The sequence below is a fragment of the Rhamphochromis sp. 'chilingali' genome (genome assembly GCF_963969265.1).
Source record: "Rhamphochromis sp. 'chilingali' genome assembly, chromosome: 5".
Classification (NCBI taxonomy): domain Eukaryota; kingdom Metazoa; phylum Chordata; class Actinopteri; order Cichliformes; family Cichlidae; genus Rhamphochromis; species Rhamphochromis sp. 'chilingali'.
Window position 1 is genome coordinate 15,713,792 of NC_137932.1, and position 15,498 is coordinate 15,729,289.

At 40.9% G+C, this 15,498-nt stretch overlaps 1 protein-coding gene across 3 annotated transcripts in view; it reads right to left on the reverse strand.

The window, feature by feature from the left end:
* Nucleotides 1–15,289, reverse strand: part of slc24a4b (solute carrier family 24 member 4b) — a 33,933-nt gene extending 18,644 nt beyond the window's left edge. For all 3 annotated transcript variants that reach the window (XM_080883458.1, XM_080883457.1, XM_080883456.1), the window contains exons 1-2: nt 14,561–15,289; nt 8,214–8,321 (exon numbers count right to left, since the gene is read on the reverse strand). In XM_080883458.1, the coding sequence (XP_080739584.1) occupies nt 8,214–8,321; nt 14,561–14,723 (271 nt within the window). In that variant the 5' untranslated portion in view covers nt 14,724–15,289. The remainder of the gene's footprint in view (nt 1–8,213; nt 8,322–14,560) is intronic.
* Nucleotides 15,290–15,498: the final 209 nt, after the last annotated feature.

The window sequence follows — 15,498 nt, forward strand, 5'->3', positions numbered from 1 at the left end:
GTAACAGTTGATACATTTCACTGTGCAAGTGAACACCAGTGAAACTAGGGAGTGTATGAGAACATGGAGGCCATCATTTGGATCCTTTGAATTTTTTTGCTGTGAAATTCAGTCAATCTGCATAAAAGTGGTGCTTCAACTTACAGACCATCCCTACATCCCTAGAATTGGGAAAACACCTGATTGGGTTACTGCAGTGCAGTAATCATTGCTCTATCCTTCAGTAATCCAAATAAACAGGTATTGTTAAAATAAAACACTACAATCCAAGCCTGCAGAACAATGCCGTGTAGAGCAGAAAATAAGGACAAAATTCGGGCCCCTGTCACATATGGAGTCGTGAAGTGGAACAGTGCTCACCTGAGACTTGTCAATGCATCTGTCCCAATCTCACAGACATCTTTTTGCAATGATATTTTATTGTGTGCACATGTGACTGAGTTAGCATTTGAAACCGTGCACAGGGAAAATCAAATGCTGTGCAGGATGCAGTCCAAGACCTCTTAATCAACTGCGTGCTTCCTTCTTTTCATTTAATTACATCACATGACTGGTAATGTTGGTTCATTATGCATCGGTGTGTCGTACAATAGCTCCCTTTAGTTGCAAAATGAAAAAAAAGAGGCATGGCCCAAATAAATTACTTTCAAATTAATCAAACCTCGATTTGTAGATTTTGAAATTTGGATAAATGCACCCGATTAGATTAGTATATATGATAATAAAAAACTGATTAACCTAGAGTGTAATATAGACTAACATGATGTATAATGAAAAGCCTAAGGTGGCATTGAAATCCAACAGTGGCATTGACTATGTCAGGAAGCTTTAGCTCATTTCATTTCTGACAGCTTTATATGGCATATGAAGTGCACCGGAAAACTGGCTGCCTCGAGTAAAGGTGCAATCAATTACAGGATTTGTCAGCTGTGCCTTAGAGGTGATTGAAAACAAACTTATGCCTTATGGCTACAAACATCATTCTAGCTGTTGAAGGTTATCCATTAAGCTTCTGAAAAGCATGGAAAGGTGTGAATTTCCCAGTCCTTCCATGTTCAGTTGAAACAGTCAATAATTAAGTAGTTATTTGGTGACACTGTGTCCTAAATATGAAATCAGCTCTGGCACGGAGAGCGTTTACAAAAATAAAAAATAAAAATGGAGGTGTCTAAAAGGGTGCTGGCACAGTGACCGCAGAGATGACAGGTAGGCAGGGGTCACCTCTCAGTCCCTGTAAACATATGAGCAGACAGTGTCTGCAGGGTTCGTCTGCATCTCCTCACAGCAGAGGTCAAACAGGATGCAAACATGCTTCCGTAGCCAGTTCCCATATAAGGCCAGAACAGGATGTCCATACAAGAGTGGGACAATGCACACACTGCTTTAGTGATCCTTCTCAAATGAGGTCCAAAAATAGAATGATAAATATGTACCACAGCTAAAGAAAGTGGGGTTTTTTTGTTTGTTTTTAAATACATGTATACAGAAAATGAGGAAGCAGCTTGGGGTGATGGATTACTAAAGTGTACCGCAAATATAGAATGTTTACCTCCAGATCAAATTTTATGACTTTAATCAAAGAATCAGTCGATGTTTGCAGCTTACAGCTTCACCGTTTAACTATTTTAATTATTCTTGATTTACTTCACTTCATCCATTTAAAGCAACAAAAAAAAAAAAAAAAAAAAAAAAAAACCACACAACAACAACAACAACAAAAAAAAAAAAAAAAATCAGTTCTGTGCTTTGGGCCAGGGTAACTTATCTTTTTTTTTTTAAATGAATGTAGTCACAAGGTTATCATCTTCCAGAAATTTGGCCATTTTTAGCTGCAGATATATAAATGTTATTCTATGGAAAATGTAGGTTGATTTGTGATTAGTTGCTCATAAACAATATAAGTACTGATTGCCTTGTGTCAAACAAGGCACTCAGCAGTCTGCTGCTTTCTGACTGTAACAAAATTTTATGTTTACATTGTATATCTAATATAGACCCAGCTGACTTCACATTGTTGAAGAAAATACTCAAGCAGCTGGAGGTCGTCAGCAACCTGCAGCAGACAACTGAACCCAGCATCACCAGTTCTCTCAGTCATGTCTTTAGCACCATCCTGCAGCACAGCATGAAGAGTTTTTTGTTTGTTTGTTTTTTGGAAATGCACCACATCTGAAGCCATCAAACAGACCTGATGAGGCATAGCAGCATGCAAACCTCCAAACAGCTCTGCATGTGGTCCCACGTGAGACACTGGGCAAGCACTGCTGGTCTAAACATCAGCTGAGGACTGAAATGCTCTTCAACAAGCTGCTCATATGCCTTCTTAAAAAAAATTAATGCTGCTGTGTTGGTATGGGGTCTAATGTGGCTGACAGCAAGGAAATTCATACTTTGATTCCAGTGCTCTGAGAACTGCTAGCCTTCGAGAGCAATCTCCTTCGTAAGTGCTGTTGTCTTTTTTTCTTTTTCTTTTTCTTTTTTTTTTTAAATATAAACGCAGAATGGATCATCGCTGTACATTTTCTCTCAATTCCCCAGTGTTTGCTGCAAAGCTGATGTTGGTTTAAGGAACCATTTTTCACTCCTGCACAGAGCATAGACGGCTGGCTGCATCACATTTGTCATCTTTGCCTAGCCTAACATACATTACCAAACTGCTCACTCAGTGTACAACTAATGAGGTTAACATTACGTTGCCCTAAAGTGGCATCGGTGTATTTGCACATGAGCAGGTCAGCGCATCTCTAAACATAATGTTCAGCCCTCCTCTCGACCCTCAAAATTTCAGTACAGCCCTGCTTTTATTCAAACAAGTTTAACCTTGGTTGCATTGTGAACCAGATAAATCCAAGACTATGGTTTATTCACAGTCTACAGTTTCAAGACGTGCAATATAGCAAACCTCCCCTTCATAGAATCTCAGTTTTTTTGATGCACTAAAGCCAGAATGTGGTAGAAACTCATGCATTTCTGCAATTACTATTCCATAATCTGGTAATATTCCAGATATCATGGTGCTGTTACATAACACAGCTCAGTATTGGGTGCCTTCTGTTGTCCCAGAGAGATGATTGACAGGATAGTGCAGAGAGCAGGCCAGTTTTCACCCAACACTTCTGGACACAAAAACACCCTATTACAGATGCAAGACTGACAAGGAGCCCTGCAAAGGTCTGTTTTATAATCCTATCAATAGCCCTACTTCTGAAAAACAAAAGGCTATTAAATGCGATACAACCGAATTAAAATCTGACGCGTGCAAAATGTTTTGGCAGAGTGCCTGGTGAGACCTGTCACTGCTCGCGTACTGACCCACGGACCAGCCAGGTCATTAGCTGACTACAACTGACACGAGAGCGCAGAAGTCAAGAGACTCTTCAGAGGAGAGTGATTTCTCTGGGCCATTATTAACCCATTAGATAATTAGCTTGCTCCAGCAGACATGACTCAGCTGACAGCTCAGTCCTGTAAACATGACAACAACATCACGGGGACGACCTATGGGAGAAATCTCCAGGTCACACAGCAACAATAAGTTATCAAAATTGAAGCTGCTTGTTTGTCCAGAACACACATGCCCCGATTATCCTTGTTAGGTTAGTATCTTCTCAGGCTGAACCACCACATGTTGAAGCACTCTCACTCTCGTTTGTGTGAGAGCTTGACACATGCAATTTTCACCCGCATGAGCATACTCGCATACCTATTACACTTCTGCTTTAAACATGAATTGCCCCGAGCCTTTAATAATCAAATTGTTGGTGCAGCAGATTCACAGAGTCCTGCTTTGACAACTTAAAGGGGACACCGATATAGAACACATGCATTTAGTTGGGAAAATGCATTTAGTTGGAGGGGGAGGTCAGATGTGTTTGAATTGCACGGTACTAAAGACTGCTCTGTGCAGGTGCTCGTGCCTCTCCTCTGCGTTGCGTTATTTGCTGGCAAACGAGAACCAAAGTGAGGTCAGTTTCCATTATGCACAGTGGCATAATCCCCACTTGTGTAATTCCCTTTTAAAAAGCCTCCTTCTGGTGTTTCCCAGGAGTTGACGAACCAGCAATCCAACATGGACGGGCCTTTACTCACTGGCAGCTTCACCCATCATGCTCCCGCCAAATTTCCTGCCTCTAAATTGTTGTGCCAGCAGGAGAACTCAGATTCTTCTCACTAGCAAACATTTACACTAAAAGGGAAGGCTGCAGCTTTTACACGGTGACGCTGCTACTTCTTAGCAATATAGATTCAGTCACAGCTCCCCCTCACCAACCCCTGCTTTTCATCCCTAGCGTGAAACATGTGCGGCCAGTGTCTGTGAGCAGATTAGTACCATATCTAAAATAACTATAATCCAACCCATTTTGAACCTTTTTCTTTGTTGTTCACTTCCACTTTTGTGCTGCCATCTGCTTCAACCAGGACAATCACGCCACTCAAGAGGGAGTTCTCAATAAAGGGCATTAGTAGCATGTTTATTAAAGCCAAATTATTACTCCTAGAGAACATTAGCTATGCTTTTCTGCTCCCTCTCCCATTTTGTGCGCTCTAAAGTTGGCATAAGCACTCGGAAACGGGATACAGATGAGTGTATAACCCAATTCTTTTTCTCCCACCACCAAGTCAACCGTAAGCCATTTTTCAGGCAACGCATTACTGATCACGTTTCTTATAACAGCCTGAAAGAGCTCATAAAACATTTAAATCCTGAAATAAACCAGTCATTCATTTCTTCATATGTGGGTGAGAAATAGGAGTGCATTTGTTTCATTTGTCATGGGACAGCTACAGGAAATACTCAAGATCTGCATGTGATAGCTGGAAGATTATTCACATGTTGTTTCAGAAACTGAGTCATTTGGTTCTTTGTGGCTTGGAAGGATGCTTTCTAATCAAGAATGGACCCAGAAAGCAGTTTGGACAGCACCTTGTATTTGCCTGGAGTTATTACTGAACGCCTAATAAAACAAGCACTTGTGCTGCCTTAGCAGCACTTGGGACAATCAAAAACAGCATTAGCACCCTGTGAAGCACAGTGATCACAGAATTAATGAGGAAAAGGCAAAGACCAAAAATGGCAGAGAGAGAGAGTAATCCAAGCAGCCCACCAACAGACATTTAAGTGAACAGAGTATCATCTGTTCCACAATATCAGCATAAAGCAGAAGCCTCTAGAAATAATAATAAAAGTACCAGTCCTGGCTCCAGTACAAGCACTGGTCCACTGCTGGAGGAGCAGCCCTGGAAAACACATCTGCGAGGAATAGGCAGAAATGCAAAGATCTGACACAAACACATGCTTCCCTTATTGGGAGACTGGTATAAGGCTATTATTTAAGAGAGATTCCTCACTAAGAAGGCACTATGGAAACTCAACCTGACAAGTGCAACAAAACAAAAGGGTTATTCAATTTTAGTCAAATTACAAAATAGGACTTTTTTTTTTCCCCCCCAGCATTCGTTATTTGAAGAGGCCATTTTAAATTCCATTATCAAGCCATTTTTAAAGGTACATACCTGTCGAAACCACAATTTTAATGGTAGGGGATTTATATTTGCTTTAGCCTTTAACATGAAAAAAGGCACCCTGAATGGTTGCACAGATTTTAAAGCTTGGATATGGAGGGGGGGAAAGAATTGCAGTATGAGATGTTACAATGTTTGTGTTTAATTAAATTAACATTACTGACCTGAAATTTTGCACAAATCCTATTAAGGCGTTAAAAACCTGAGATTGTCAGGTAAGACGCTTGTGATGGAGTAATGTGGACTGATCCAAGTTAACTGTTGTCAATCCCCCCCCCCCCCCAAAAAAAAAAAAAAAATTACCCCATTTGCTTGTATTTCTCCATTTTTTAGCCATGTTTGTACTGAATGTATACTATATAGTATATATAGCATGCATAGTGAAAAGTGGGTGACCCTTTTAGAATCATCTATACGAGCGCAGGTTTCTCTTAAAGTTTGAGAGTTCATGTCAACATTAAATAATTATCACACTAGTTACAGTGAAAATTGGATAATGAATGTGAAACTCAACAAAACCTAATTGGAGTCATAAGGGAGGAAACCTGGACTGTAATCAGTGAGACAAGACTTCAAGTGTGGGTTAGAGCTACACTGACAGACATTTGAGCTTGCTTACAAAAAGCTTATGTTCTGATCAAGACAAGCTGGAATGAGTTACAAAGGAATCCCAAGAGTCTTGATACTCATCAGGACACGAAACACTGTCTATAAATGGAGAGTTTAGTAGGAAGAAATTAATGGAGTTTGTCACCACCTCCGAGCTTGCAGTCATCCATACAAATGTCATAGTGCAAGGTTGCATGGGCACCACAGAGCATCTTGACTCATGTGGAACAGGGTTGAACTGCTCGGGATGAGCTTGCAGCCTAAGAACCTTCTGAAATTTGATGCCAGAGTGCACCAAATGCTCAGCTTTGTGTAAAGTCTGTCCGTGCTACAGTTAGGACCACACTGCCCACAACATTGGAGCAACCTGTCAGCCAGGGTGGTCTGAAGTTTAGCAGCTATGACAGGATTATTCATGAGACAAAGACTCAAGAACAAAGAGTCATATGATCAGCTTACTCTAACGAGGCAGAACACTGGTGGGAAAATAGGGAGGACTCCAGCCGATGAGAAATGTGTGGAATGTCAAATCCAGTCAGGTGCCTCCAGTGTGGAAGTCATTGGAAAAACAAAAAGGCAAAAGAAAGGCTTCCAACATTATTTAGCACTTTTAACCACAGCGAACTGTCTGGTATTGTGACTGGTGCAAAAACGTTTGTTTACATCTAAAAATTGCAGGTTGCAACACTAATGATTTGGATAATCTCTGAGGGATCTGCCTGCTGTGACCGGTAATGAAGTAATAGCCTGTTAGCTCTGACTGGATCACTTGTGATGCAGTAGAGTAAAGAGCATACATCACACTTGAAATTACTTCCAAATTGTCTATGCCCTAGTGTCACAACTTCTGTGCAACAAATACACAAAACAAAGACAAAAGCCAGTATGTAGCAAAGCAATTACTTTTAAGGCTTTAAAATCCAACCACAACCACTGCATTTCCAGACATTTGAGAGTTTAGTAACGGAAAGCACAGCTAGTCCCCAAATCCGGCCCAGCCAGTTAATCACAGCTCCGTAAGTGTATATATGCAACAAATGGCCAAAATGGACCAAACCTGTGCAACCCTGGCAGTCTTTGATGGCTCCCCTCTTCCCACTGACTCATTCAGAATCACAGAGCGCTCATGTGAGTCAGTGTTTGGGAAGAGCAAACTAGTCAGGACTGAGGCAATTCAAATGACATGGAAATAAATAAACAAATGCACCATTTCGTGACATTGCCATCACTGTTTATGTACCGTTTAAAAATCAATAACTTTGTGGTAAAAAACAGTAAATCTCTTTTTGCAGCACAATGCAGATCTCAGCAGAGAGTCAGCATATACTCCAGTGTATCTAAAGAGAGTGCTGCTTCCTTTAAGTACACCTAGGATGATGTAAGCTAATCAATACCCGACGCTGTTAATAGCCCTTTTGTTGCTTATTACTGTGCAAGTGATCTAAACCGCATCCGAATACAAACCCAGCAGAGATGTGAATTAAAAGCAGAAAATCAGCTGAGAAATACCACAACTCCCAGATGTCTTCATGCTAATCTATTGATATATTAGGTGCTGTAAAGCCCATTTACTACATCTTCTGAGCTGCAACAGAACTATCAGCCTCAAGGATGTAAATGTTTAGTTCAACAGAATTAATTTGCAGTTCCACCGTTTGAATAAAGACTCGCTTGTCAAGATCTCACTGTGTTCATAAATGAAGCCAAACAATATAACTGGCAAAAGAAAAAAGTGTTATCTTGTTATTAGGTGATAAATTCACTGTTCATAATTGCAACATGAGATCCAACAGTTGGCCATTTACACATCCAGCAGATCTGGCGTAACATTATGATTCAGATGTAGTTGCGTTTATCTCTGAGGAAACTATAAGGCTCCTCATCTGCTAAATGTTCATCCATGTCATCAAGTAGTTTAGTTAGCATTTGTGCCAGAGAAGCAAAATCTTCCAGGACATTCTGTTCTCAAAGAACATCCTGCTTTGACTGAGGATCATGAAAACATTGCTGTCAATATATTAAAAGGAAAAAAAATTTACAATGGATTGTTAAGGAGAAACATTAATTCCAAGATGGTGTACCTGGCGCTGAACAGTTCTTCTCCTCAGTTTCATTTTCTGGTACTGAAGCCATTAGCCGTCTCCCCCAGATTTCATGGTCGGGATGTCCCTCCACAATCATCCCATGGCCTGAAACAGTATTGAAACAGCTTTGATTATCACATATTAACATAATAGTAATAATAAATACTAATAACAACTTTTTATTTAAATCCTCTTTTGATCAAGACCTTAAAAGTCCATTATATATACACACACACACACACACACACACACACACACACACACTTCAAAAATGCAACAAAACCCAACATGGCTGCTGTTACACAAAGTATGAGCAATGACCAAAAATACCCATGTTCTGAATTATGTGCAATTTCCCGAAAGAAGGTTGCTTTTCTTTAATCCCTTAAAAGTTTTTATTCATGTATAAATGACATGTTTATCCAGCAGCAACCGCCGCAGGAGGAATAACGCATCAAAATGTAGCTGTGCCATTATATTTTGGAGGGGGGGGAAGAGTGTAATTTTTCATTAAACTGCTCTTAAGCCTCTAATGAGAACAGGAGGGGGAAGAAAGAAAGAAAAAAAAATAGCAGTCACAAATCTATTATGTAAAAATCATAACAACAAGCTTAGCAGTGCTTTAAAATTGCAGCTTTCATAAAATGGTGAAGTGAGAAAGTGGTAACTGACGACATGATGATTTAGTAGTTCTACTGTTACACAATTATGAGCAGATTACTAAAAATACCACAAGGAGTAATGTCTACATTCATTCATACCAGTCGTTTGTCAACAGACCTACTCTTTTAGAGTAATAGATCACACAATGACTGGGACAGGGTCTGTACAGCAGCAGATTCACATGATCTCCATGACCAAAGTCTAATTACTGATCTTTATGACACTGAGCAAGTAATGTTTAAGATAAAGGAGAGAACATAGTGTTTTAAGCTTTAAACAAACTGCATGTGTACTAAGCCCCCCTAACTCTTTTAACCAGAAGTCCACAAAGTGCTAAAAATAACACCGATTAACAGATTTACAGATAATTACTCCATTTGCCTTTTTATTAGATTAAAACAAATTAGACTACACAGTGCACTACTCAGATCTGATTATCAAACCTATTCATCCACCGGTCCATTTTCTTATCCAACGTTAGGTGGTTCTCAAACATCTTAACTGCACAAGGTGACCGGTGGGTCTACCACATGGTTTAAAGAGTCAACCAGTCACACTCCTACTGGAAATTTGGAATCACAAATTAACCTAATATACAAGTCTCAAATTTCTGGGAGGAAACCCATGCAAGCATTGGGAGAACCATGCAAGAGGCAGAAAAGCCCCTGGAGACTAAAACCCAAGATGGTCTTACTGTGTGGTGACAATGCTAACCACTAGCAGCTAATCATTTCAGCTAGTTATTAGCCGCTAGTGCTGAATATTCATAATAGCAACCCACACTTTAAGGAAGAAGTCAAGTATTAAACTGTTAGAAATTTTAACATGAGGTGGCATATATTAATGTAAACCAAGTAAATGTTAGCCAACTGTTACCTGACAGCCATATTAGCAGTCTGTTATCATTAGCATGGCAACTAATGGCTTATAACAGTATGGGAGAATAGTTGTTTTCCCCCATGGTGTTGAAATGGTATAAAGTATTTTTCCAGTGTTTCAGCATTGAGTTTGAAATTCTAGTATTATGATAACTAGTTTGCACCATCCATTTAGCCTAAATTTTAAAGCTAAAGGACACTGAAGTACTGCTGAGCCAAGAACTGCATCAGCAGTTAGTTTCAACCCAAGTGCAGGTTAGCTTTTCACATTTTCCTACCACAACCCTCTTCCAATTGCCATTGTAAAACAGTTCTACCTGGCTAGATTGTATTTCCAATGTAGTGATACAGAATTATTTGCCACTTTCAATCCAGTAGAGTTAGACAGCCTGAAGATCAGCAGGCACTTGACAAACAGACTGTACACAAAGCAACTGCTTCCTACAGTTCTCCAATCCAAAAGACCAAAACCCTCCAGTCACTGCTCCAACCTGTTCCGTCTCACTAACCAGCATGGTTACACTCCCCTTCTGCCTCTCCCCTTATTGCTGGATTTCTTTTCAAGCAATGCTCGCATTAAAATAAACATGGTTTAATTTGATATCAGGGTAGAACATGAAGAGTCTGAAGTTTGCAGACACTAAACATGTGGACATTTCATGCCAAGAACTGCTTTTTAATGTTGTATTAATGAATAGGCTGAACTTTCAGATTTACACAAACTCCAGTAGACCTGGAGAATTTTACCCTTTAGAAATGTATGCATAAGATTTAAATACAATTTGCAGTTTCAGTTGTGTGGAATCACTTAACCACAACTATTAAGTCTTATGACCAATGATTCTTGGAAGCCTAAACAAGATAACTGCATGTATGTGCATATGCACAAGCAGTTCAACATGCTTTCTCAGTGCCAAGCATCTGAAAAGAAGAAAACAGTGAAGACATGATTCTATCAGTACATCGAGGCAGTGGGATAAACTAAGGATGCAAGCTTTTGTTTTGCACAACATTGCTGGCTTATTCTACATCGCCTTCTCCCAGTTGACCTGTTTTGATTAATTGTCTTATTCTCTGTGTTTAAATCTTCATGTTCTGACATTCTGAAGCTCTTTAAGGTTGGCAGTACCCCCCGATTAATCCTTGTTAGTTTGTTAATAGGAAATGTCATGAATTCAAGAGGCTGATTAGAAATTGGTTGAAAGGCAAATGAGCCAGTAATCACTTCATTTGTCTTTGTAGGTCTGAGATCAATAAGGAAGCATTTTTTACTTATTTAAACAGCTCAAGCTGCTAAAAAATTAGATTTTTACATTTTAAATACAATTCCACCTGTTCCTTCTCAAAATTTTAAAGTTGATCACTTTGATGATAACATGCAGGTCAAGAAATACATTTGCAGTTCAGTATAAAAGTTTGTCACATTATTCAGGCACTACACCAAACTAATGTTTGATGCCAGTTTATTTTTACATTTACAGGGTCAAGAGGTCAACGAATCTTGAGTGGCTAAAAGAGGATTTTACATTAGAGCTGCTAGAAATCAATTAGTTAGCCATTACCCAGAAAGCATTCCAGCCTTGAGCGATTCTTATTTAGGAATCCAGTCAAGATGTTGTGATATGATATAAAATTTTTATCAGTTATCAGTAGTGGCCTTGGACGCTGTACACTAGGTTTGTAGAGTTTGACTAAATGAGTAGTGGGTGTAGAAAAAAAAAAAAAAAAAACCATGCCGCTACTGATAAAGTGTCAAATGAACCAAAGACAACATTTAAGTAAGAAAACCCATCCCTGGCTGCAGCAGTAAATGAGAGGAGCAAAGGAGGAAGTTGGGGGATATAAAAACCAGTTGATACAAAATGACTGTGGTGGATGAACTCCGCCACAAAACATCAAATGCTAATACAAGAGGCTGCAGTTTGAGTTCTCTTTTGTTTTTGGTTTTTTAAACAAATAGTCCACAATGAGTGTCTTAATGATAGTCCCCTACCCACATTTATCATGGCTACCAGGAAAATCAATAACCTTAAAAATAACTCATTTTAACTCCTACTATGATCTTTTCCTACCACTTTCTTTTGTCTCCAAACATTAGCCCCACCAAATCAGTTGCACAACATGAAACTTGATTTATTTTCTTTAAAATCAATTTATCAGATTGTCTCAGGTCTGCTAACCCTCTCAAACACACTATGTTGGATAACATATGAAAAAGCACATCTGTCATTCTGTGCACGTACATACAACATGTAAATTAAGGATGTCACAATCATTATAATAGGTTCAGAAAATTCAAGAAAATAGTAGCAATAAGGTTATCAGCCAAAAATGTTTCTATAAACTTGTTTCTTATTGTAATTGAATTTAAAATGTAGTGTAGCATACAAACAGTACAACTGCCATTAGTGCATCACTGCGTTGATATTCATGGTTTTTGAAAACCATGTGTATTGTCAATACAGATTCATTGTGATCGGTACTGTAAAGTGAACTCAGATTTATAAAATTATTCTCTAAAATTAGGGATATCCAGCTACTTTAGGCAAAACCAAAATGGATACAATTGAATTAAAAAAGATCATAACTTCACTTCTAGCTGAGCACGCAGACAATAATAGCACTGTGGTAATGTCCTCTATCCAGACAGATCGACCAAGGACAGCCATCCATCAAGCTCACAATGCTTATGGTTATTCACATTCCTTTAGTCAAAAATGTCTCCGGGTTATTTACACCCACACACAGACATACGCATCCAGCACAATCAGCCCCTCTGCAGCTACCTATCAGAGCTCAGCCCTGCTTCTCAAAACACCTGCTCTACTCGCCCATGTGAGGTTTCCACACACACACACACCACAACATGTTGCGCCCCACCCCTCTTCATGAAGATGTAACTCAGGAGTAGTACATCAAATCCCATCCATCTGGAGCATTCAGCATTTCATCACACTCCTATACTGCCATCAATCAAATGGATGGCAAGCACACAGACTTTCCTGTGACATGAGACATGCTGGTCCCTGTTGTGATTGTTGAAATATGAGAAAGGGCACAGCTATTGAATTAGACAGATTTAGTTATGCTGAGCTTTGGGTCTCCTCGTTCTAAAAGGAAATTTCTTTTTCATACCCCCCTTTCATCAAGCATGTCACCTTGAAATTCCACTATCCACCACCAAGGATGCAGCTGCTTGTCAAAACGGCTGAAACCCAAGAGGAAGCCTCCTGTCAAATGCCTTCATGTGGACAGTTAATGTGTAGGTCAGGCAAACTTGATTAAATGAAAAGAGGGGAAGCCACTGGTGACCAAAGGGAGCTTACTTTGTCTCCCAGAGCCTGTCTTTCGAGATAAGAGATTTGCACCAGCCTGTATGATATCGCTCCAGAATAATCTTTTAAGCCTCTTGTTGTTTTTAACGTAATTAATAAAACTCCCTGATATGTCTTTAGGGATCCACAGTCAGGCAGGAGCTGTGGTGACTTTACAGCTGCTTTCAGCACTGGGAATTACTAAGTGGTTTCAGATGGACAGATCTCACGACAGGATCTGACGCTGAGGCTTACAGCGTTAGAAGCACAGCAATCCCGCTTCTTTCATGTGAAAAGTCCTGAATGGAGCACCAAGTCTCCTTTGCGATTAAAAAAAAAAAAAAAAAAAAAAAAAAGGAAAACAAAATCCCCTTTGGCACTGAATGCAGTCTCGATGTTCCCTCCTTGTGAACAGTACTGGCCTGAAGGTGTGTTCCCATCTAGTTAACCCATGATCCCAGTGGTGTGTCGGATATTCTTCACCAGTAAAATGTCAAGGTTGGCGGTTAGATTATATAACCGTGTGTGGCTGTGTGGGATGCTGTGCGTGTCAGTGTTTGCGCGGAGTTTTGACATGTGTGAATGGGAGGGCATGTAGCTTGGAGTCTGTGTGTTTGCGTAGCACAAAAGCAGCCATCTAAATGGTTTGTTTCAGCCCACACTTCAGACTTTAACTATGAATATTGTAACATCCGGCAAGATAACGCATCCCCGCTGCTTACCCTCCACCCCTCCCCTCCAAGTCATAATCAGTGGCCTCTGCGTAAAAATCGGCATCCCTCGATCGCCATGTGGAACCTGGGAGCGTAATGATGCTCGTGATCCGGTGTGAGCAATGGTGTGTGAAGCCCAGGGGCAGACGTGATAATGCCAGCGTTAACGGCGATCCTGAGCGCTAATGTAGTGTGATCGACAATACATCTGGCACCAGAAGAAGAAGAAGGGGGAAAAAAGGAGGGTGGGAGGATTTTCTGAGAACAAAGGGCATAAATGCAAAAAGCGATCATACTGGGGTCGGAATGTTTTCTGAAGTATGCACGTTATGCATGGAGTGCGCGTGTGCCGTAATTATGAGCCTGGCTTTCAATTTCAAAAACGTGCCAATGCCACGGCGCGCACACTGCGGCATATACTGTCAAACAGACGCGTGTATACGCCTGAACAGATTCTCTTTTTTCCCCCCTCAAATGTCCCGCAATTATATTTAAAGCCGACTTTCTAGGGAGTGTGATGGGTCGGTAACAGCGGATGCCAAATTCTTTTTCCATGGAAACGACACGGGTATGAATGAATGAATGAATAAATGATAAAAGGCAACAAATACGCATTTAGAAAAAAAAAATACATATTTTGATCTCATGCCCTTGCTACTGAAGCCTGATGGTGCTCATGTGACAGATCTTCGGGGTGCATGATTACAGTGCAGATCTGTGAGCAGCTCTGCTCCGTCCTCTGTTCTCTACACCCCGGTGGATCCCTTCACACTCACCTGTCTTGGTCAGTAGTGCCGACATGCTCCACGCTACGAACAGGACACTGCAGATAAAGCAGACCTGCACGAATAACATCTCTCTCCTCTTGCGAACTTTAAATATCTTCGCAATTATTGTCTTTTTGGAGGGGGTCGCGGTGTCAGTGTCGTGCTGCTCCATGCTTCGCACCTCGGCCGGCGGCCACTTTTTGCGTCCTTGAGCCGAAGAAACTGCCACCTCGCTTGCCTCTTCACACGGAACACAACCGGGATGTGACCCTCATTTCAAGCCGTCCAGTGCGCAAATGGAGAGTAGTAAAGCGGAAGGTTTTCCCCCCTTCTTGTCTCGGATGCTGAGATGATGCCGTTCAGCTGCCCGGGACTGGTGAATGGACAATGACAAGGCGGTCAAATTCCGATATATGTCTCCAAATCAGTTCAGTGGCGCCCCTGAATTCGGATTCTGCAAAAGGACGTGTGTCGGATGGGTTCCTATTGCAACCTGCATCCTGTCCCGTGGAAAGAGGGGGAAAAAATCAGCTGCAATTGCTATTATCTATCCGTGGCAGCCTGTAGTTTCTGTGTTTAGCATAAAATGCGTCAGTGTTCAGTCACAAATGTGGAATCGCTCAGCTGCGCCGTTTTGCAAACCACACGCACCTGCGCCTGTTAAGTGAAAGCAATCAGTGTTCATCAAGGTTAATTGTTAAATTCAGGCAGCAGTCGTGCCGCTCGCCTCGCTTGGGCGCCTCCCCCTCCGCATGAAGTCCTCCTCAGTGCAGGAAAACCGTGCTGATAATGAGAGAGGACCATCAGCTTCCCTCCTACTCTGTGCCCTTCATCCCCTCCATCGAGACCGTGCTCCTTTAACTTTCCTGAGTACTGCATGTGCAAACAGCCAGTGGGGGAAAAAAATCTTCCTCCTTCACTGTCCACTTTAGAAACAACGGGAAGCT